This window comes from Panthera pardus, unplaced genomic scaffold (assembly GCF_024362965.1).
Source record: "Panthera pardus isolate Hobbes unplaced genomic scaffold, ASM2436296v1 HiC_scaffold_24, whole genome shotgun sequence".
Lineage (NCBI taxonomy): Eukaryota > Metazoa > Chordata > Mammalia > Carnivora > Felidae > Panthera > Panthera pardus.
Window position 1 is genome coordinate 125,304,717 of NW_026526810.1, and position 24,071 is coordinate 125,328,787.

General features: G+C 42.7%; 1 protein-coding gene across 4 annotated transcripts in view; it reads left to right on the forward strand.

The window, feature by feature from the left end:
* TDP1 (tyrosyl-DNA phosphodiesterase 1) overlaps positions 1 to 24,071 on the forward strand; it is a 90,483-nt gene that overhangs the window by 50,602 nt on the left and 15,810 nt on the right. For all 4 annotated transcript variants that reach the window (XM_019462005.2, XM_019462010.2, XM_019462009.2 and 1 more), the window contains one exon: positions 18,806 to 18,908. In XM_019462005.2, coding sequence (XP_019317550.1) covers positions 18,806 to 18,908 — 103 coding nt within the window. The remainder of the gene's footprint in view (positions 1 to 18,805; positions 18,909 to 24,071) is intronic.

Sequence of the window (24,071 nt, forward strand, 5' to 3'; positions counted from 1 at the left end):
ACAAAAAGTGACTGTACATTGGACTTGTAGTGTTACCTGTCTATAACAGTCTACTGTCTGCAACCACGGTTGGTTGCTTCAGCCCTCTGGGCTGTTTCCCTATGAGTAAAACCAGAGATGGGACTAAACCAGGGATTTTCACGCCATGTTCCTTGGAGCCCTAAGGATTCTGGAAACCCCTTTCAGAGCTCACTACCACAGAGGGTAGAGGGAGGGGAATGCAGGTAATTCCGGGTGCACCTAGAGACATTTGCCTTTTGTCTGCATTAAATGTGTCCTTTGGACAAAGGACTCTTCAGATTTTTCTTTTTTTAAAGATTGAAAAGCCATTATAATAATCTCCTGGGCCCAGTCTCCTATTTTATAGTTCTTCTTAATTATGAATAGTTTACAAACCTTACCTTTGTGTTTTCACAATTTACTAAGGACTTTCACCTAGATTACTTCATTCATTCCTCATTATTAACCAGGGAAGTGAACAAACAGCGTTAAACCCATATCACAGATGAAAAGGTGGCATCCAAAGGACATAACCCCAAGGGGATAACTGGATAAAACCAGAACTCAAATCTTACGAATCCGTTGCTCTTTTCAATTCTTTGTATTGGCTTTCCACCATAGGAGATGGACCAAAATAATGGAACATGTCTGTAGAAAATGAAATAGTAAGCAGTTTTTGGTATCATAGTGGTTACTGTGATAAACACACATTGAAACTCTTTGATAGGATGTTCCGAATACCAATGTTGACCTAGATTTGCAAAGCAACTTTTGATTCTTTTTGACAGTATTTTTTGTCCTTGTGATGACTTCTAAAGCCCATGTAATTCCATTTGTGGGATCAAGGGTAGACGGATCCTTTTAAAGACCAAGTTGACAGCTGAGCTGAGCTATGCAGTGGAATGAAAGCTAGCCTTCTGAATTCAGCATGGTTGTGGAAGCATTTGCTTGAGGACGTAATATGCCCGTGTGAGGAACAAAACGAGGTTGCGAATAGATTTCTCAACGTACTCGGTGACTTGTCAGAACTGTGACTTTAAAGCCCACACCCAAGTATCAGGTCTCCTTTGGTGTCCTGCTCTTGCTTATCTGTGGGAAAACGTGGGTCATAATCACTTTTCATTTGTGTTTTCCTTGGGCATTTCTTTGTTAATGCCCTGTATCTATACGACAACATATCAACCCCCAAGACAGTTGACCTTTTGTGTCCCACTTGGTACTTAATCTCACAAGATTGGTGGACATGTGCAGAATTGGTTTAGTTTTAACCACACCATTAAATTCCTGGTTACTCAGATGTACATTAAAAAATGGGGAACAGGGGCACCTGGGTGGCTCAGTCGGTAAAGCGACCGACTTCGGCTCAGGTCATGATCTCACAGTTTGTGAGTTCAAGCCCCGTGTCAGGCTCTGTGCTGATGGCTCAGAGCCTGGAACCTGCTTCAGATTCTGTGTCTCCCCCTCTTCTCTGCCCCCCCCCCATGTTCATGCTCTGTGTGTCTCTGTCTCTCAATAAATAAACGTTAAAAAAATTTTTTTTAATTGGGGAAACATATCTATATCAAGGGGAACAAAATCCTCTTGATTTCTTTGACAGAATAAAATAGAGGCTTACTAGATTTCTGTCCTGGGACTGGGGCTAGGATTAAGAGATCAGTAAAGCAGTCCAGTGAAGAAACTTTAGACCTATCTGCAACTGAAATCTAGGATTTAGGAGTCCTGGATGGACCTGCCTTCTGGAGAATTCTATTGCTTAGTCACAACAGAGAGGATGACCAGAGTCAGCCTCCCGTAAATTTAGGAAGGTATTGGTGATGGTAATAGCTAACATCTATTAAGCATCATTTATGTGCCAGAGACATTTTACACACCTCTGAATCCACACAGTACCTTCATGAGGCAAGTACATTACCATATTTTCCAGGGACAGAAATTAAAGATTGACACTTGGCACTAATTGTGATAGAAATGCATGCAAGCTCAGATTCCGCTCTTACCCACTACCCGACTCTGCCTTTGCGCTTAATTTTCAACAGACTTTTTTCTCTATTTTGTGATTTAGAAGTTTTAATTCTATGACCATAATGAATAAAATAGTCTTGATAATCTCTGTCTTCTAGGCCTTTGTATAGTCGTCTCTTTTCTTGAATTAATTAGATGTTTCTTGCTTGTGTAACATCTGCAGGATTCAGTTGGGAGACATCTGTGGACTTCAGTAGCCACAGACAGCTTCTTGAAAGAGATGGGGTTTGTGGGGGAGGAAGGGGCTCAGCCACAGGAGTGGGTAGGGTGGTAGGCATCACAGACAAGGAAATGTTTTTGTAGATGTGGATGCAGTCATTAAATTCAGTTAAGAGCAGGGGAGTCAGGAAAAGGCATAATAGGAAATAAGATTGAAAAACATAAATTTGGTCTGAGGAGGGCCCTAAATGCCAGGCCATATATTTGTGCTTAAGTAAAAAGGACACATCGATACTTGGAGAGCTCCTGGAGGAAGGTGTAGAATGAGAAACCAGGGAGCGGACAATCCATCTGGATCCAGACTCTAGGGTGAAAGGGGCAGGACTAAGATCACTGGACATAGAGGATGTTACAAGAGTGAAATAGCTTGGTGACTCGCTGTACGTAGTTACTCTGGAGCAGAAAAGTCCGAAATGCATGAGATTTCTGAGCCTGACTGAATGAGACTATGGATAGAGGGGAATGCGGGAGAGGAGCTGGTTTTCAGAGGGGAAAGAGGTGCTGATGGGTTCTGTTTTTGGAGTGTTGGGTTTGGGGTGACGATGTGACCTCCCAGTAGAGAAATCCAGCTTACGGATGGAGATGTCAGTTTAATTTGATGAGAGGTCAAAGCTGATGAAGTCTGGAAGTCATACTTGTCAACATAATGGGTTGCAGTTGGTGAGCGGGGAAAGTCCCCAAGGAAGAGAAGACAATAGAACGAGCCAAGAGCAGAGCATGAATTTAGAGGGTTCGTGGTAGGACGGGCACCAAATAAAAAGCTGAAGAGTCAAGTGGAGAGAAAGCCAAGGAAGAGAGATGGAAAGGCGGTGGAGAAAACCATCCATCCTGTAGAGAAGTCTAAAGCAGTTTCTCAGTCATGGCCCTGTTGACTTTTGGGGCCAGATGACTTTTGTTACGGTGGTTGCTTTGTGCATTGTTGGATGTTACTCACTAGATGCTAGTAGCAGTCGACAGTTGTGACGACGGAAAATGGCTCCAGACCTTGCCAAATGTGCCCTTAGCAGCAAAACTGCTCGTAGGTGAGAACTGCCGGTCTAGAAGAAGAATAAGGAGTATGAAAAGACCACTGGATTTGGCAGTTAAAGATACTGAGTGGAAGTCAGACTACAGAGACTTGAAGAGGGAGAAAGAGAAGAAAAGGAGACTAAGGATGAGGACAGTTCACCTAGTACATCAGAGAGGAGATAAAAAGCTGTGTTCTACCTACAGCAGACACTTGAGCTCCAAACTTGGCAATGGTTTTGTGTGGTAGAGTCAGCTCTCGTACCCTGTTCTCTTTTGATAGGTTGCCCTGGCTATTTGTTCTTATGTAGAAACTCAACAGTCTCATCTTGCTCTAGGGAAGTAAAGCAATGGATTTTTATTGGGATTAAATTGAAATTACAAATAATTTAGTCCCTGTCTCTTCATGTACGTCAATAGTTCTTTGCTTTTCAGAATTAACAGACTATCTTTTTTAAGTAGTTTAATGAAAAATTGAGCGGAAAGTACCCTTTATCATCTCCCTTTCCTCCATTGTTAACACAGTTGGATTGGTGTGAGACCTTTGTTACAGTTGATGAGCCACTATTGACACATCATTATTAACTGAATTCCAGAGTTTACATTAGGGTTCATTCTTGGTGCTGTACATTCTGTAGAGGTTAACAAAAGTGTGAGGAGAGGTATCTACCATTACATTATAGTGGGCTAGTCCACTGTCCCAAAATCCTCTGCACCTCACCTATTCATCTCTCCCTAACTACTTACTCTGTTGCCTCATGCTCTGGCAACTGCTGATCTTTTTACTCTGTATAGTTTGCCTTTTCTAGAATGCCATCTAATGTTGGAATCATACAGGATATAGTCCTTTCCGATTGCTTCCTTTCACTTAGCAATATGCATTTAAGGTTCCTTCATGACTTTGATAGCTAATTTCTTTTTAGTGCTGTATAAGAGTCCATTATCTGGATATGTATCACAACTTGCTGTCCATTCCTGCTGAAGGACATCTTGGTGGCTTCCAAGTTGTGGCAATTAAGACTAAAGCTACTATAAACACCCACGTGCAGGTTTTGTGTGGACATAAGCTTTCAACTCCTTTAAGTAAATATTAAGGAGCAGGATTGCCGGGTTGTATGGTGCAACTCTGTTTAATTGGAAGAAACGGCCAAACTGTCTTCCAAAATGGCTCTATCACCGTGCATAGTCACTGGCAAAACATGATAGTTCTTGTTGCCAATATTTGTTGTCAGAGTGTTTTTTGATTTTAGGCCATTCTAACAGGTGCGTATTGGTATCTCCTTTTAAGTTGCAGTTCCCTAATGACAAATGATGTGGACCATCTTTTCTTAAGCTTATTTGCCATCTGTATATCTCTTAGCGAGGCATCTGTTCAGATCCTTTGCCAGTTTTTAAATCAAGTTATTTCATCACACCCGGAATTCGCAATAAATTTTTTTTTATTGAAGTATAGTTGAAATACAATATTTTCAGGTGGACAAACTCAGTGATTCACCAGTTACATACATTGCAAGATGCTTACCATCAGTGTAGTTACCATCTGTTACCAAAGTTATTAAATACTATTGATTATATTCCTTATGCTGTACTTTGCATCCCCATGACTTACTTATAACTAGAAGTTTGTACTCTTAATCTTCTCACCTATTTTACCCAGCCCTTGACACCCCTCCCCTCTAGCCCCTCTGAATCTAGTTTTCTTTCCTGAACTATATCCTGAAGTTCATTAAAATCTTTCCACTGGTAATAAGCTCTGAGTTGTTTTTGTAAAACTACCTTTATTTTTGCCCTCATCTTTGATAATTTAACTGGATTTAAAATGCTAAGTTGACCGTTATATTCTCCCACTTTCTTTTTCTTTGGCTTTGAATTCATTCGTTGCTGTTGAGAAATTACTATTGAATTACTATTCCTTTATGGGACATCTGTCTTTTGCCTCTGCCTACTTTTAAGATTTTTCTTTATCTTTGGGGTTCTGTATTTTACTACAACAGATCAATAGATGGGGTTTTCTTTTTACATAGTCTCAGCAGCGTGTGTTGTACCTTAGTCTAAAAATCTGGTTTTTCAATAGTTCTCCAAGATTACTCGGAGCGTAACTTACCTTTTTTTACTTTTATAACTCTTACTAAATGCATGTTAAACCTTTCCAATCTTTAGCAATTTATTTTTCAGTGCTTTGCCTCTGGGTTGCTATCTACATGATATCTTTAAGATCTCTCTTCTAGTCCATTAGTTTTGTTTGTAGCTGCAACTGGTGTGTTATTTTATGTATCAATTGAGTTTCTGATTTCAGTGGCTATGTTTTTCACTTTGGGACTTTGTAAAAATACAGTGTGCTTTGTGGTTTATAACTTAGAGTCGGGCTGCAGGGTTCACATTCATGCTTCATCACCTACTACCTGTGAATCCATGGGCAAATTATTTAACTTTGATTTTTCTCCTCAGTTAAATTAGGATAATATTATAGATATACTATAAGTATAGACATCTAGTAGTTTAGAATGAGAATTAATAAATTAAAAGATAAACAACAGATGAAACAGTGGGTGGTATGTAGTATGCGCTGGGTATTAACTGCTGTTGTCACATTTGCATTTTTGTATCATTTTTTATTTTACTCAAATCATTTTAAATACATTTAACTTTAAATTTCCATCCAACCAATTACCTGAAGCTCTTGGAAATCTAATACTATTTTCTATTGGCTTTGGCTCATGATAAATTGAGATTATTTTCTTATCGGTGTGAAACTTGGGGTTTTAAGTGTCTCTTCATTGAGACTTTAAGAATCTTCTGTGGCCTGTCTCTGCCCATCTTTTCAAGAGCCCGGAACCAGTGTTTTTTAGTATTTTGACATGGGGTAAGACACATTCCTGGCACTCCAGTATTTAGAGATCAGGTAGAAGTGACCAGAGAGATTAGATTGAAAGTAGAAAACCACAGTTTACCTTTGGAAACTCAAGGAAAAATGCTTCCTTTTTAAGGGAGGATTCTGGATGGGGTATGAAAGTTTCATGCTGCTAAGAGATCGAATAAGATGAGGTAAAAGAAATTTCCATTGGATTTGATAATGTGGAGGATTTCTGTGACTTTGAATGATTGCAGTATAGTAGTATGGGGAGAAGCTTTATGAATGGATATAATAGATTGAAGACTAAATGAGATTTTTTTTTTGTAATATAGCTAGTATAATAAGATATTTGAAGGCACAAAGATCATAAGGAAGTAGAACTATATTTGTAGGTTGTAAATAAGGAGTTAAAAACCATCAAAAGCATCAAATAGCTAAAAATTAACAAAAGCTGTGGAAGACATCTACACTGAAAACTGTACATAAAACACTGTTGAAAAATTTAGAGAGGCTTCTGGGAAGATGGCGGCGTAGGAGGACACTGGGCTCACCGCGTCCTGCTGATCACTTAGATTCCACCCACACCTGCCTAAATAACCCAGAAAACCGCCAGAAGACTAGCAGAACGGAGTCTCCGGAGCCAAGCGCAGACGAGAGGCCCACGGAAGAGGGTAGGAAGGGTGGCGAGGTGGTGCGCGCTGCACGGACTGGCGGGAGGGAGCCGGGGTGGAGGGGCGGCCTGCCTGCCAAGCAGAGCCCCCGAGTCTGGCTGGCAAAAGCGGAGGGGCTGGACGGAGTATTTTCGGACAGCAAGCGGGACTTAACATCTGGAAGGTTACAAGCTAACAGCTCTGCTCGGAGAGCGGGAGGGCTGGAGGACAACGGGAGGGAGAGTTGTTGAGCCTCGGACGACAGAGCTCAGCTTGGCGGGGAACAAAGGCGCTTGCCAGCACCATCTCCCTCGCCCGTCCCCCAGCCAAAATCCCAAAGGGAACCAGTTCCCGTCACGGAACTTGCTTGCACCGCGCAAACACACAAACACCCAACGCTGTGCTTCTGCGGATCCATCCCTCCAGCGGGTCTGACTCCCTCCTGGTGCTGCAGGGCCCCTCCCAAAGCGGATCTCCAAAGGAAAAGCGAGCTGAGCCTTCCCCTCCCGCCCCTGTGCACCTTGCCAATCCACCCCAGCTAATACACCAGATCCCCAGCACCACAAGCCTGGCAGTGTGCAAGTAGCCCAGACGGGCCACGCCACCCCACAGTGAATCCCGCCCCTAGGAGAGGGAAAGAGAAGGCACACACCAGTCTGACTGTGGCCCCAGCGGTGGGCTGGGGGCAGACATCAGGTCTGACTGCGTCCCCGCCCACCAACGCAAGTTATTCAAGACAGCACAGGGAAAGTGCCCTGCAGTTCTGCACCACTCCAGGGACTATCCAAAATGACGAAACGGAAAAATTACCCTCAAAAAAACCTCCAGGAAATAACGACAGCTAACGAACTGATCAAAAATTATTTAAACAATATAACAGAAAGTGAATTTAGAATAATAGTCATAAAATTAATCGCTGGGCTTGAAAACAGTATAAAGGACAGCAGAGAATCTATTGCTACAGACGTCAAGGGACTAAGGAACAGCCAGGAGGAGCTAAAAAATGCTATTAACGAGCTGCAAAATAAAATGGAGATGACTACAGCTCGGATTGAAGAGGCAGAGGAGAGAATAGGTGAACTAGAAGATAAAACTATGGAAAAAGCCGAGGAAAAGAGAGAGAAAAAAAAATCCAGGAGTATGAGGGGAAAATTAAAGAACTAAGTGATGCACTAAAGAGAAATAATCTACGCATAATTGGTATTCCAGAGGAGGAAGAGAGAGGGAAAGGTGCTGAAGGTATACTTGAAGAAATAATAGCTGAGAACTTTCCTGATCTGGGGAAGGAAAAAGGCATTGAAATCCAAGAGGCACAGAGAACTCCCTTCAGACGTAACTTGAATCGATCTTCTGCATGACTTATCATAGTGAAACTGGCAAAATACAAGGATAAAGAGAAAATTCTGAAAGCAGCAAGGGATAAACGTGCCCTAACATATAAAGGGAGACCTATAAGACTCGTGACTGATCTCTCTACTGAAACTTGGCAGGCCAGAAAGGAATGGCAGGAAATCTTCAATGTGATGAACAGAAAAAATATGCAGCTGAGAATCCTTTATCCACTAAGTCTGTCATTTAGAATAGAAGGAGATAAAGGTCTTCCCAAACAAACAAAAACTGAAGGAATTCGTCACCACTAAACTAGCCCTACAAGAGATCCTAAGGGGGATCCTGTGAGACAAAGTACCAGAGACATTGCTACAAGCATGAAACCTACAGACATCACAATGACTCTAAACCCATATCTTTCTATAATAACATGGGTGTAAATGGACTAAATGTGCCAACCAAAAGACATAGGGTATCAGAATGGATAAAAAAACAAGACCCATCTATTTGCTGTCTACAAGAGACTTATTTTAGACCTGAGGACACCTTCAGATTGAAAGTGAGGGGATGGAGAACTATTTATCATGCTACTGGAAGTCAAAAGAGAGCTGGAGTAGCCATACTTATATCAGACAAACTAGACTTTAGAGGCTGTAACAAGAGATAAAGAAGGGCATTATATAATAATTACAGGATCTATCCATCTAGAACTAACAATTATAAATGTCTATGCGCCAAATATATAAAACAGTTACTCACAAACATAAGCAACCTTATTGACAAGAATGTGGTAATTGCAGGGGACATTAATACCCAACTTACAACAATGGATAGATAATATAGACACATGGTCAATAAAGAAACAAGGGCCCTGAATGATACATTAGATCAGATGGACTTGACAGATATATTTAGAACTCTGCATGCCAAAGCAACAGATGATACTTTCTTCTCGAGTGCACATGGAACATTCTCCAAGGTAGATCACATACTGGGTCACAAAACAGCCCTTCATAAGTTTACAAGAATTGAAATTATACCATGCATACTTTCAGACCACAATGCTATGAAGCTTGAAATCAACCACAGGAAAAAGTCTGGAAACCTCCAAAAGCATGGAGGTTAAAGAACACCCTACTAAAGAATGAATGGGTCAACCAGGCAATTAGAGAAGAAATTAAAAAATATATGGAAACAAATGAAAATGAAAATACAACAATCCAAATGCTTTGGGATGCAGCGAAGGCAGTCCTGAGAGGAAAATACATTGCAATCCAGGCCTATCTCCAGAAACAAGAAAAATCCCAAATACAAAATCTAACAGCACACCTAAAGGAAATAGAAGCAGAGCAGCAAAGACACCCTAAATCCAGCAGAAGAAGAGAAATAATAGAGATCAGAGCAGAAATAAACAATATAGAATCTAAAAAAACTGTAGAGCAGATGAATGAAACCAAGAGTTGGTTTTTTGAAAAAATAAAATTGATAAACCTCTAGCCAGGCTTCTCAAAAAGAAAAGGGAGATGACCCAAATAGATAAAATCATGAATGAAAATGGAATTATTACAACCAATCCCTCAGAGATACAAGCAGTTATCAGGGAATACTATGAAAAATTATATGCCAACAAACTGGACAACCTGGAAGAAATGGACAAATTCCTAAACACCCACACACTTCCAAAACTCAATCAGGAGGAAATAGAAAGCTTGAACAGACCCATAACCAGCAAAGAAATTGAATCAGTCATCAAAAATCTCCCAACAAATAAGAGTCCAGGACCAGATGGCTTCCCTGGGGAATTCTACCAGACATTTAAAGCAGAGATACCTATCCTTCTCAAGCTATTCCAAGAAATAGAAGGGGAAGGAAAACTTCCAGACTCATTCTATGAAGCCAGTATTACTTTGATTCCTAAACCAGACAGAGACCCAGTAAAAAAAGAGAACTACAGGCCAATATCCCTGATGAATATGGATGCAAAAATTCTCAATAAGATACTAGCAAATCGAATTCAACAGCATATAAAAAGAATTATTCACCATGATCAAGTGGGAATCATTCCTGGGATGCAGGGCTGGTTCAACATTCACAAATCAATCAACGTGATACATCACATTAATAAAGAAAAGATAAGAACCATATGATCCTGTCAATGGATGCAGAAAAAGCATTTGACAAAATTCATTGTCGTTTCTTAATAAAAACCCTCGAGAAAGTCAGGATAGAAGGAACATACTTAAACATCATAAAAGCCATCTATGAAAAGCTCACAGCTAATATCATCCTCAATGGGGAAAAACTGAGAGCTTTCCCCCTGAGATCAGGAACACGACAGGGATGTCCACTCTCACCATTGTTGTTTAACATAGTGTTGGAAGTGCTAACATCAGCAATCAGACAACAAAAGGAAATCAAAGGCATCAAAATTGGCAAAGATGAAGTCAAGCTTTCACTTTTTGCAGATGACATGATATTATACATGGAAAATCCGATAGACTCCACCAAAAGTCTGCTAGAACTGATACATGAATTCAGCAAAGTTGCAGGATACAAAATCAATGTACAGAAATCAGTTTCATTCTTATACACGAATAATGAAGGAACAGAAAGACAAATAAAGAAACTGATCCCATTCACAATTGCACCAAGAAGCATAAAATACCTAGGAATAAATCTAACCAAAGATGTACAAGATCTGTATGCTGAAAAGTATGGAAAGCTTATGAAGGAAATTGAAGAAGATATAAAGACATGGAAAAACATTCTGTGCTCATGGGTTGGAAGAATAAATATTGTTAAAATGTCAATACTACTCAAAGCTATCTACACATTCAATGCAATCCCAATCAAAATTGCACCACCATTCTTCTTGAAGCTAGAACAAACAATCCTAAAATTCATATGGAACCACAACAGGCCCTGAACAGCCAAAGTAATTTTGAAGAAGACCAAAGCAGGAGGCATCACAATCCCAGACTTTAGCCTCTACTACAAAGCTATAATCATCAAGACAGCATGGTATTGGCACAAAAACAGACACATAGACCAATGGAATAGAAACCCCAGAACTAGACCCACAAAACTATGGCCAACTAATCTTTGACAAAGCAGGAAAGAATATCCAATGGAAAAAAAACAGTCTCTTTAACAAATGGTGTTGGGAGAACTGGACAGCAACATACAGAAGAATGAAACTAGACCACTTTCTCACACCATTCACAAAAATAAACTCAAAATGGATAAAGGACCTGAATGTGAGACAGGAAACCATCAAAACCCTAGAGGAGAAAGCAGGAAAAGACCTCTCTGATCTCAGCCGTAGCAATTTCTTACTTGACACATCCCCAAAGGCAAGGGAATTAAAAGCAAAAATGAACTATTGGGACCTCATGAAGATAAAAAGTTTCTGCACAGCAAAGGAAACAATCAACAAAACTAAAAGGCAACCAATGGAATGGGAAAAGGTATTTGCAAATGACATATCAGACAAAGGGCTAGTATCCAAAATCTATAAAGAGCTCACCAAACTCCACACCCAAAAAACAATCCAGTGAAGAAATGGGCAGAAAACATGAATAGACACTTCTCTAAAGAAGACATCCAGATGGCCAACAGGCACATGAAAAGATGCTCAACATCACTCCTCATCAGGGAAATACAAATCAAAACCACACTCAGATATCACCTCATGCCAGTCAGAGTGGCCAAAATGAACAAATCAGGAGACTATAGATGCTGGAGAGGATGTGGAGAAACGGGAACCCTCTTGCACTGTTGGTGGGAATGCAAACTGGTGCAGCCACTCTGGAAAATACTGTGGAGGTTCCTCAGAAAATTACAAATAGACCTACCCTATGACCCAGCAGTAGCACTGCTAGGAATTTACCCAAGGGATACAGGAGTACTGATGCATAGGGGCACTTGTACCCCAATGTTTATAGCAGCACTCTCAACAATAGCCAAATTGTGGAAAAAGCCTAAATGTCCATCAACTGATGAATGGATAAAAAAATTGTGGTTTATATACACAATGGAGTACTACGTGGCAATGAGAAAGAATGAAATATGGCCCTTTGTAGCAACGTGGATGGAACTGGAGAGTGTTATGCTAAGTGAAATAAGCCATACAGAGAAAGACAGATACCATATGTTTTCACTCTTATGTGGATCCTGAGAAACTTAACAGAAACCCGAGGGGGAGGGGGAAAAAAAAATGAGGTTAGAGTGGGAGAGAGCCAAAGCATAAGAGACTTTTAAAAACTGAGAACAAACTGAAGGTTGATTGGGGGGGGGGGGTGGTTGGAGGGAGGGAAGGGTAGGTGATGGGCATTGAAGAGGGCATCTTTTGGGGTGAGCACTGGGTGTTGTATGGAAACCAATTTGACAATAAATTTCATATATTAAAAAAAACTTTCAAACAAAAATAAATAATAAATAAGAATTTAAATGTGTGGAGATATAACCTGTTCATGGATTAAAAGAGTCAATATTGACATCAGTTGCTCCCAGCTTCTTTGATAGATTTCATTACAATCCTGATCAAAATCCCAGCAGAGTTTTTGTAAAAAATCAACAAGCTGATTCTACAATTTGAATATGCAAGGTGTTTAGAAGTGGCAGAAGAATTTTAGAGAAGAACAAGCTGATACAACATTTACATGTATATTGGGGCAACTGGGTGGTTCAGTCAGTTAAGCGTCCAACTTCGGCTCAGGTCATGATCTCAGTTTGTGGGTTCAAGCCCCACATCGGGCTCTATGCTCACAGCTCAGAACCTGGAGCCTGCTTCAGATTCTGTGTCTCCCTCTCTTTCCTCTCCTCCCCTGCTTGCACTCTGTCTCTGTCTCTCTCTCTCTCTCTCTGTCAAAAATAAACACTAAAAAGAAAAAAAAAACTTACACATATATACAAAGGATCTAAAATAGCCAGGATGGTTTTAAAGAAGCGTACTTACAGTACCTGATTTGAAGATTTGGCATAAAATGGGAATAAGACTGGTATTAATATAAGACTAGATATTCTTATCAATGGAATAGACTCCAGAAATAGATGTAATCAGAGACTTTTGATAAAGGCACCTGGAGGAAGGTGGTTGTTTTCAGTAAATGGTGGTAAGGCATTTGGATATTGATGCAGAATAATCAAGCCATGGCCTAACTTAGGCCATAAACAGATTAATTACAGATAGAAGATAGACCTAAGTAAGAAAGCTAAAACTATGCTGTGAAAACTGAAGGATATTCTCATGCCATTGTAGTAGGCAAAGATTTAGTAGTTGGCACAAAAAATGCACTTGGCCATTAAAAAATTGATGGGCTTTTGGGCTTCAAAAATATTTTAGAAATTGATTTCATCGGAAGACACCCTTTGAGGATGGATGAGGTTTTCTACACAAGACCTCATCCTCAGAAGATGTAAAGGAAAAAATTCCAACTTGGATAACTCCTCCTCAAAAAGGGAAAAAAAGCAAGCAAGATCTTCTGAAATATAAAGAATTTTCATAAATAACTTTAACAAACTGGGAGAACATTTGCAGCATAGTTATAATACATGAAAAGCCCTGGGAGGCAAAGTAATGGCTCCTCAAAGATGCCCTAATTCCCAGACCCTGTGAAGGTAGCAGATGGAATTAAGTTTGCTAATCAACTGACCTTATCATGTGGGAGGTGACCTGAAAGGGCTCAGTGTAATCACAGAGGCGCCCCAGTGCAGAAGAGGGAGAAGTCCAGAGTGAAGGCAGTATGACCGCTGACCTTGTTGGCCTTTGAGGGTGGAGGAATTGGAGACACAGAGAATGTAGGTGGCCTCTAAGAACTGGAAGAAACGAGGAAATGAATTCTTCCCTAGAGCCTCCGGAAGAAATACAACCCTGCCAGCGCCCTGATTTTAGTCCAGCACGTCCCATTTCAGACTTGTAATCTCCACAAGTATAAGATGGTAAATTTGTGCTGTTTTTCGGTCACTAAATTTATGGCAGGGCGGCTATAGGAAACTACTGCATACCTGTGTACTAATAAAAAAGACAAGTAACATAATTTTAAAATGGTCACTTCATAGAATTAAACCTAGATGTCCAATAAATATGGTTAAAAATACTGACCACCACTAGTAATCCGAAATCAGATCGAAATGAGATCTATTTTGCCTATTATTTAGCAAAAATTTTCATAGATACCCATCCAGTGTTCTCAAGGATCGAAGAAAAGAGTGTCTTGTACATTGTTGGTGGCAGTCTAGATTGGAAAGACTTTTTAGAAGGAAATGTGACCGAGTCCATCAAAATTAAACCTTATTTCCTTATGTATATCTATATACAGCTTGAATCTTCACAGTGAGTATCTTCCCACATCACTCGTGAAACTTTCTTTCAGTACATAGAAAGCAACAGAGCCCAAGGGCAATACAAGAAAAAAAATGCAATACAAATGCAAAACAGAAGGTAACCGGGGTGGGGTGGGGGGACACGCATACTGCCTGCGGAGTTTTAGGACAGGAGTGACAGCACCCTTAGCTAGAGTTTGTGATTTTCTCTCCTTGTCACACAGCCTTTCTGTCCACATCTCCTCTTACATCTACTGCCAACATTCTGTTTTTTGCATCTGTCTGTGAAAGTATCCCATCCCCCAGCTCTGGTCGTCTAAGATGTCTTGCTAAAAGCTCAGTCTGCTAGCTTTGTCTGCACTCTTTGCAGCTGCTGCCTAGATTGAGGGCTAATGATGAAAGAAATGTTTTCAGTGGACACATGTTCCCATAACAGTCATCTTTACGTTTTTGTACACCTTCTAACAAAATCTGAACTCCTACTTCTTGTGAGCATTTTGTAATGTATGTAATTGTCAAATCACTGTTGTATACTCAAAATTGATATGTCAACAATACTTCAAGTAAAAATGAAAATATATAAGTAAAGTTCTGAATCTTGAAAGTAAACTCAATGAGCCGCTCAAACCAAATGCTTGGAGGTGGGGAGGTGGGGAGGCCGGGCTTGGAGGTGGCAGATGATACTACTGGAGATACCCGATTTTAAGCTTTTAAAGATTGTCTCAGAGGTCACCTTCATTGCTCCCTTCTCCGTTGTTGCATGGCTGTTTCCCCAGCATGTTCCCCTGAACGTGGAGATAAGGCTCCCAACAGTGACCTCCCAGTGAAAATCATGGATTCTTTCTGGCTGGAATACATAGGGGGAGGGCAGCTGTCTAGTTAGATGTGAACGTGTCTAGTCATTGTAGACTGTTGTCCAGGAAGGGATTATGGCCTCATGGACCAAAACCCCGTCATTCTAGAGACAAGAAATGAATGTCTGGGAAGAAGAGCGCCTTGGCATGTTGCTGTTAGTGGGGAAGCCAGGACAGAAATCCTCTCTCCTGATTGGGGGTCCCCGGATCTTTTCTCAACATTGGCCTGCCTGCCTTCTCCATGCATCTTGGGTGGAATCCGATGCTTTCCTGAGCTTTCCTTTAGGAACTTTGTTACACATTGTCAGTCAGTTTAAACATACTCTTAAAGGTTTAAGTGTTGGGCAAAATTTCCATATTAGGGACTGAGATCAGGTCCCTAATTAGCAGGCATGTTCTATGAGCTGTGGCAGGGTCATCTGCCAGATGGGCTCTGTCATTAAGGGGTCTATAAATTGCCGAGTTGAATAACTGACCATTGAGTAACTTAGTTGGGGACTCAGCAGCAAATCCTGTCGTGGGTTTGCAATGTGTCTGTTCAGCTTAGGCTGAACTTCGTTTTTCCAGAATTCCCTTGTATGTTTCTGGTTGGGGTGGGCCCCAGATGAGATTGTTGTTGGAGATTTGGAGGGCAGATGGGAAGTAGCAGCTCTTTTTATAACCCACACGTTGTCCTTTTGAGCCAGCTCACTCTGTTGGCAAGAAGCAGCGGCAGGACTTGTGACTTTTGCACCCTCTGCAGGATCCTGCTTCAGCTTCTCTAACACCTGGGTCTCACCTGGTGTGTTTAGCTCCGTGGTGAAGGGCCCAGCTTCTGCAGGATACCTACACCCCCAGTGCCAGAGGCAACATGAATAGGCATGGTTTTAGTCTCTACTCGTGGCTTTAGCTCCTTGCCTGTGGTTCTAGCTTGTGTATCCATCCTTCCTGTGTATCCATCCTTCCCTGACTTCTGTCAGCCCTACAGACTTCAAACTCCAGCATCAGGGCAAAGATGGCCTTTAGAGACTGCTTTAAAAGCTCCTGCAATTACTTAAGTCAAATTTCTGTAAATTATATGTATTTTGTACACACTCTAGTGGTTCTGCTTCTCTGGTTGAACTGTGACTGCCACCCACCTGTCCCCCAGAAGCCAGTTTGATTCACCTTTACTTAGCAGCTTGGGCAAAGTTTCTGTTGGGCAGTACAACTCTGGCTGTCCTTTAGAATCCTCAACTTTCAGAATCCTTCCATACCCTCAAGAATATAAGTAAATGAAAAACCCAACCCTCTTTGATAAAGCATCATTTGACCCCCAGCAACAACAAAATAAACCTGAGCATTGGCAAGGGAGAGGGCAGCTCCATCCAGTAGGAGTCAGAAGAAAACTGAAAGAACAAGGACAGAGAACAAGGTAGAAATGAACTTGAGTAATGGCAGTGGCCACAGCAAGAAACCAAGACCTGCTGTGGGCATAGATCCTGAATGGAAGAGAAAAGTTATAACTCCTTTGGAGTTTTGGAAACAAAAGAGTTTGTCATAGGCAACCTCGTGGTGTCCCTGTGACACCCACAAGATACCTGGGTTTCTGCTGGACACTTAGAGGTACCTGTCTACACCACACACACTGCAGGCAGGGTTAGAGTTTGGGGAAAAATACCCCTTGTCCTGGCTGCCCTGGGTACCAGTGATCCAGAGTGTATTTAGACATTTAAAAAAAAAAAAAATCATTAGAGATGTTCTTTCAAGGAATATTGATTTATCACCTCAACAGCTTACAAGTGACTTTCAGTCCAATTATAAAGGATATAGTTTAAGGTTCCGGATGCTTAGAATTCTATTAGAAGCTAAATACAAAGGAGGGATTGGAAGAAACTATCTGAAGAGGGATCTTCATAGTCTCCTTTGACCTTTTTTGTTTTTCTTTGTTTTTGAGAGAGAGGCAGAGCATGACCAGAGGAGGGGCAGAGAGAGGGAGACACAGAATCTGAAGCAGGCTCCAGGCTCAGCACAGAGCTTGACGAGGGGCTTGAACTCACGAACTGTGAGATCATGATCTGACCCGAATTTGGCCACTTAACCAACTGAGCCCCTCCATTGATCTTTACCTTGGAATAAGCCCTCAAGAAGAAAATGTGACTAGTAAAGAATGAAAACCGGCCTGCTAGAAAGTTCCCCTGGCCTGTGATGGTTAGATGCTACAAGTCAAGGGAGCAGTCAGGCACTAACATAGAAAGTGGGGGAGATATTCCAAAGGAGACTGCTTCTACTTCACACTCACTAGTTGGTTGTGCCATTAGACCTGTGGCTTTGCCCGGGAGGTCACCGTGTCTTACTAATGGGTGAGAGACCTAAAAGCAAGCTATTATCTTGGACTTGGAAAGTAAACCATTTTCCTAGGGTCCTATGACCCCTGCATTTTCCATTTTTATGATCCATCACAGACCATGGTATTCATGATAGTGGCCCTTGAGCATCAAAGTAGTTTCTTGTTCTCAGTATGGTCCATTAATGAAGGTAGGGATGTCTGTCCATATACTTTGTTAGCTTAATTGTTTTAACGGTTTTCTTAGCTCTGATTTCCATAGTCCTTCTCTGTTCCCGTAGGACCTCCAACAGAGATGACACTTTTCACCTTACTTGGTAACTGTTTCTCTTTGACTCTCTGATTTCCTATTATGGCTTGCTTTAGAAGAATACTTGATGCCCCAGTGAATGAATCTTGAAATAAGTCTGTTTTCCATGAAGTCAGGCTCTAAGGGTCTGAATAGCTGAGAATATTCCATATTCTTAAAGTAGAATTTGGGTGAGCCTTGTTGAGGAAAAACCCGTTGATGATGGGTTTACAATGAGTGGCAAGTGAGAGTCCTCGGCCTGGTTTGGTGCAGGAGAGCATGTTTCTAGGGAAGATGCTGCAGAGCTTAGGTCTGTTCTGAGCATCCTGATGGCATCTTGGCACCTTCTCTCCGGTCACTTCCAAGGCTCACTTCCGCTGCATCCTGTCATTTTTAGGCATACCCACCACTCTCTGCCCATATAAAACATGATTCTGAACACACCATTACTATATGGATACAGATGCCGATCAGGTACCCTCAGTTGTTTTCTTTAGACTGAAAGTAGAAATGAGCACTTCCTGCCCCAAACTAAAGGCAGAAAAAAGGAGTGTGAAGCGTAAGATGTTATGTAAGATCATACTGACGTGATTTTTTCTTACATGCTACTTTGTTATGTAACACAGGCACCCTGGCTACACCAGAGTCATGGAAAGAAAGGCCTTTGGACAGGGGGAAAAAATAATCTAAGAAAGGCTGATCATTTTAATAGTTGTCCTCGGGGGAAAATGCAGATGAGGATGAAGCTATCCCAAATTGATTAGATACATCTTGGGGATTATAGCACGGCAGGATTTAACGTTCCATTTCTAAAAAACGCATTATTCTGCCAAACACTGAATGAATGTGATTGCAGCTATCTGTGTTTTTGACCAGGGTCTTGCAGCTGTGAAAGTTTGACCTGCACTGAAATACCTCATCGAGTCAGCCCTTTCTGTGTCCTTGTCCCTGCAGCGCGAATCTGTCCAAGGCCGCCTGGGGAGCATTAGAGAAGAATGGTGCCCAGCTGATGATCCGTTCCTATGAGCTTGGGGTCCTTTTCTTGCCATCAGCATTTGTAAGTTCACGCTTGAAACTGCCTGAGTGGTCGCATGTGGAACAGGTCGGGTGTGTATGTTCTCTTCCTTTGGTCCCGGTGACCTGAGGCCGGGGTTCTAACCCTAAGCCTGTGCTGACACATACGTTTAGCATTCACTATTCTGGGTATAGCAAGATTGCTGCTCTCGCGGAGTATACCTGGTGAGAGACTGAGGGTAATTGGTTTGGGTAAAGTTAATCGCAGTATGTATGTATGTATGTATGTATGTATGTATGTATGTATGTATGTATTAGTTTATTTTTAAACTTTTTTAAAATGTTTATTTGTTATTGAGAGGCCGAGAGACACACAGCATGAGCAGGGGAGGGGTAGAGAAAGGGGAAGGCACAGAATCCGAAGCAGGCTCCAGCCTCTGAGCTGTCAGTACAGAGCCCGACGTGGGGCTCGAATTCACAAACTGTGAGATCATGACCTGAGCCGAAATCGGTCACCTAACCAACTGAGCCATCCAGGTGCCCCAGTTAATCACAGTATTTAAATATTGCAAACCATAACGTGAAGATGTGTTACAAGGCGGTAGTGACAGGTTACCAAAGGGATGACTCAGCCAAGAACAAGACGTTCCTTTGGAGGAGGTCTTTGGAAGCTGGAAGGCTTGAGGAAGGTTGACGGGTACTTAGGGAGAGGAGCAGGCAGGATATCCCAGGTTAGGGGAGTGTCAAGAGCCCGAGTCGGGAGGCTAGGAGGCTCACAACAGCTACTCGAGTAGGAATTCAGGGGGTCACAGGACCTGTGCAATCAGACTAACTGGTAAGCCCCCTGGAAACACACCGTGTAGGAAGCTGTGACTCTCTCAAGGTGTCTGGCACAGCCAGCTTATCTCCCAGCTTGGAACAGCTCTGCTTCTGCAGCTGAACACCAGACAGGTGGCTGGTTTTCACGTCAGAACTGGTCGCACAGGCCCTGATTTCTACATATTAAAATCACCTTTGGCCCAGAGAGACCTTCTCACTCTAAGGGGCATACAGACCCCAAGACCACCGTCTCACCCCTCACATACTTGGTGGAATGCAGTCGGAACTGCGCACATGACAAGATGGCCAGTGCTTGTTTTCTTTTTTCGCCACCTGCTGTACTTGAGCTTACGATAAACATACATATGATGCAGCGCCATCGCAAACCACGTGACTAGACCAGAAGCTTCAGTGAAGGAGCACTGCCTGCTTGTTCTCAGGCTTCAATCCAGATCTATGTGAAACGGCATGCCAGAGAACAAGCATCCCCACTCCACCCTGCCCAAGTGTCCTCACTATCCCCTCCCCGCTGTAGTGAAGTTCTTTTCTCCCTCTCTCCTCCTTCGTCAGTCTTTATCCATCCTTTTCTTCTCCAGCTCAGAGGGGTTTTGCTACAAGACTGTCAAATAGGCCTCTCCAGAGGGTAATATAAGATTCTAGCACATCTTGTTGCTTTCCTAGAGTCAGAGCAGATCCTGACAGTGCTTACAACTGAAGACTCCCCTCCGTATCCCTGGAGGCAGATGGTTCCCTTTTTTCTGTAGACAAGGATGTGACTTCCCTAGGGTTCCACAGCTGTCCGGATTCCAGCCCTCAAACCACAGTCTCTCACTGATCCCTCCTGTGATGTTTCAGCATTATCATAGGAAGTAGTAAATTCACGACACTAGAGCGGTAATAGGCAGTAATTTGGTGTGACTTAGTGACTGTAGCTTTGAACTAAGGCCAAGATTATCTCCCAGTAATAATTTAAGCAGTGGAATAAGTTCCAGGTCCCTTTTGTTTGGCTTTTGTTGTCCGCATTTGGAAAATTCTAGTTGTTTCTAACTATTCTGACTCAATTCCTCATCATGAAAATGGTAGTGGGAAAGAAGTATATTGTGCTTTAGGTCCTCTAGACCCTTCTAAGCTCCTAATTTTACTTCTGATTCAGTTTCTGACTGTACATTAGACCCAGCTAATAGAGGAAAAACTGGGCACAGTCATTTAGAATCCCCAAATTAGATTCTTTCTTCTATACTGTTGGAATAAGAAAGAGGCCCCATTATAGCACATCTTAGGTAGAATAGATCCAGTTATTTACAAAGACTATCAGGCAAGAATAGAAAAAAATGGATTCCACCCCTACTATGCTAGGCCGACAGATTCAAGAGTGAGGCCCCAAGCAGGGTGACCATATAATTAATGTAGTGACTAAAAAGATAGGGTTTTATCCAGCAATCCGAGTTCCTTGGTTTGTCTAGAAATACAGATCCTAGTACAGTGCTTTATAGCAGGCTTCTTACATAACACTAGTAAGGACCCCAGACTGTCCCTGTCTTGTCATCAGACGTTTCTGGGTGTATTGTCTGTGTCCTTAACTGAACCATAAATCATTTGGGCAAGGTGCCAAAATGAGGCGTGTGGACAGTACACAGAAGTGCTTGACCTCACCCTCCCAAGGAGCTTCCTGGTCAAGTTGAGCTATAAGGGCATTTTAAAAAGGCACTTCTGTTGAGAAATGTCCATGTGTGGCCTAGGTGCTATGACCTGTGAGAGAAGGAACTGGCCTGAGTGAGCAGAACCCAAAGGGCTGAATGTGGATATTTGGGTCTTTTTCTTTGCTCTTGACAGCATCCAGCTTGAGCTTACACAAGCCCACAGAAGGGGGCAGTTTCCTGAAAAGATGTGAAGGAGAAGGTCATGGAATCGGTGGCCCAGCAGAGACTTGGGAGGGTGGAGCCGGTCCAGCGCCAGGGACGCCCGCAGTACGCTGCCTGTCTGGGTCGCTGCCCTTAGTGACTCCTCCCCTGTGGCTTCTCCACTCATTTGCCCGCCATTCCGCATGTACAGATAGCTCAAGTTTAGGTCTGCCTTTCACGCCTCTCTACTGTCCTGACCCTGTCCCAGTAGTGGGCCTGTTTCCAGAGAAGGGCAGATGTTGTGAGTTAGGAAGCCACCCCAGAGATAGCTACTGCCAGAGGGTTTCCCCCGGAAGTGAGTCGATGTGTGTTTTATCAGTCTGCATAAAACCGTGTCGGGATTTTGCAGCATAGGAGCCTTTGTCCTTAAGCTACTATATCACAGCATCTATGTCACTTACCGGTATGTGAAGTTTCTGGAAAGCCAGTGGACCTTTGCTTGGCCTTCACAGAATTAACATATACGGTTTTGACTCTGAGGGTAACCCAGAGATCTCTGCCATGAGGTGATTTGTCATTTTGCTGGGGTAATTCGAACACAGAATGAGACACTCAGCTTCTGAAAGAGAGACTGTCTAGTACAACAGCTCCACGGCCCCCTGCTCAGAATGTATCCCAGGCTCATAACTGAACATTCTGGCTGCCTGGAAGGACCATTCAGTCACTTGGTTCAGCTCCACCAGCTCCCCATGCCTGCGTTCAGTAGCCCTGGGGATAGGAGGAGGAACAAGATGGAGTCTTCATTCTCATGAAAGCTCCTGGAGAATTTTAGGAAGCAGACAAGTTATTATAGTACATGACGACAGCTATAGTGTGTGGGGTTCAGAATACAAAGACTCTGAGAAAAGACCTGGGGGCCCCGGGGAAGGCTTCTTTAAGATCATATTTGACCTGGGTCTTGAAAAGTGAGTATGAGCTTAGCCTGCCGTCAGGAGAGAGGATGCTTCTAGCCAGAAAGAGCAGTGCATGTTATGTTCGAGAAGCAGCAGGCCATTCTGTGTGCCTGGGAAGGGGCTGGGATGTGGGCCAAGGCCTTGAGGTTGGACTCCTGTTTGGAAGGAGACTGGCAGGCAGGACCCACTGGAATTGTACTTTGTCCCATACAGACAATAGAAAGCTGCCAGTTTTTTAAGCAGCAATAGTGATCTCATCAGGCCATTTCTCAGAGAATTTGAAGCTTATAAAATACACCTCCAATCATGATAATTTAAATTATATTATTCAAAAGATACCTGAGAATAATAAGGGCCTTGTAGATCTCCTCAAATCCTCTTGATCACTTAAGCTACGTTATTAAAACAATTGATTAATGATTACTATTACCCTCACCCCATCATCCTAACTCAAAGTGTGCAAAGTCATTTCTGACTCCTCTTTTACACCCAAGCTTAGTGCTTAATGCTACTTAACTTCCTTAATGCTGCTTGATAATGGGTCACTTCTGGCATTCCTGCTGCTACCTTGACCAGAGACTGTCAGTTCCTGCCATAGTACCCTCCCATCATCCTTCCCAAGGCTGCTTCCAAGCTGCTCTCCACCCGGCTGCCAGAATGTCTTTGTAGACCACACATCAGATTGTGTCACCTACCTTCAAATCTTGTAAGATAGAAGCCAGATTCCTTAGCATGGCCTACTTTTCTCTTCAGGCCCTGACTCCTGACTACTCGGGCCTGACCACTTCTCTTGTCTCCGGCCCTTCATGTTCCAGCCACGTGGAACTACGAGTTTCTGTTATGGGTCGAGCCCGTCTGTGTTAGGGTTCTCCGGAGAAACAGAACCGAAAGGATGTGTAGATACATATAGAAAGAGATGAATTGTGAGGGATTAGTTCACGTGATTTTGAAGACTAAGAAGGCCCAGCCTCAGCCATCTGCCAGCCAGAGACCCAGGAGAGCTGTTGATATGGTTCAGTCTGAGTGTGGAAGCCTGAGGGTCAGGAGAGCTAATGCTTTCGATCCCAGACTGAGTTCGGAAGACCTGTGTCCCAGCCAACAGAGCAAATTCGCCCTTCCGTAACCTTTTTGTTTACTCAGGCACTCAACACATTGGATGATGCCCCCTCACACCACGGGGTGGGGGGCAGTCTTCTTTATTCAGTCCACTGATTCAAATGTTAATCTCATCTACAAACACCCGCAGAAACACCCAGAGTGATGTTTAACTGGTCGTCTGGTATCCAGTGGCCCAGTCAAGTAGACACCTGATAACCACCATGTCCTCATTCACCAGCCTTAATCTGTGCCAGGAACAGCACCCCTACACCCCCCATACCCCCTGCCTCCGCAGTCTCCACCCCAGGTGCCCCCACCCCACCCCACAGCTCTCTAGATCCTTGGCTCATCACATATCCCCCGTGTTACTGTTTACTTGAGTGTCTCCTTGACTAGACTCTGAGCCGCTTTCTCGTAGGGCTTGGAGCATCTGGTAGTTGATGTCACTTCCTTTAAGTTCCTGGAGGGCACACTGTCCTTTCTGTGAGGAGAACA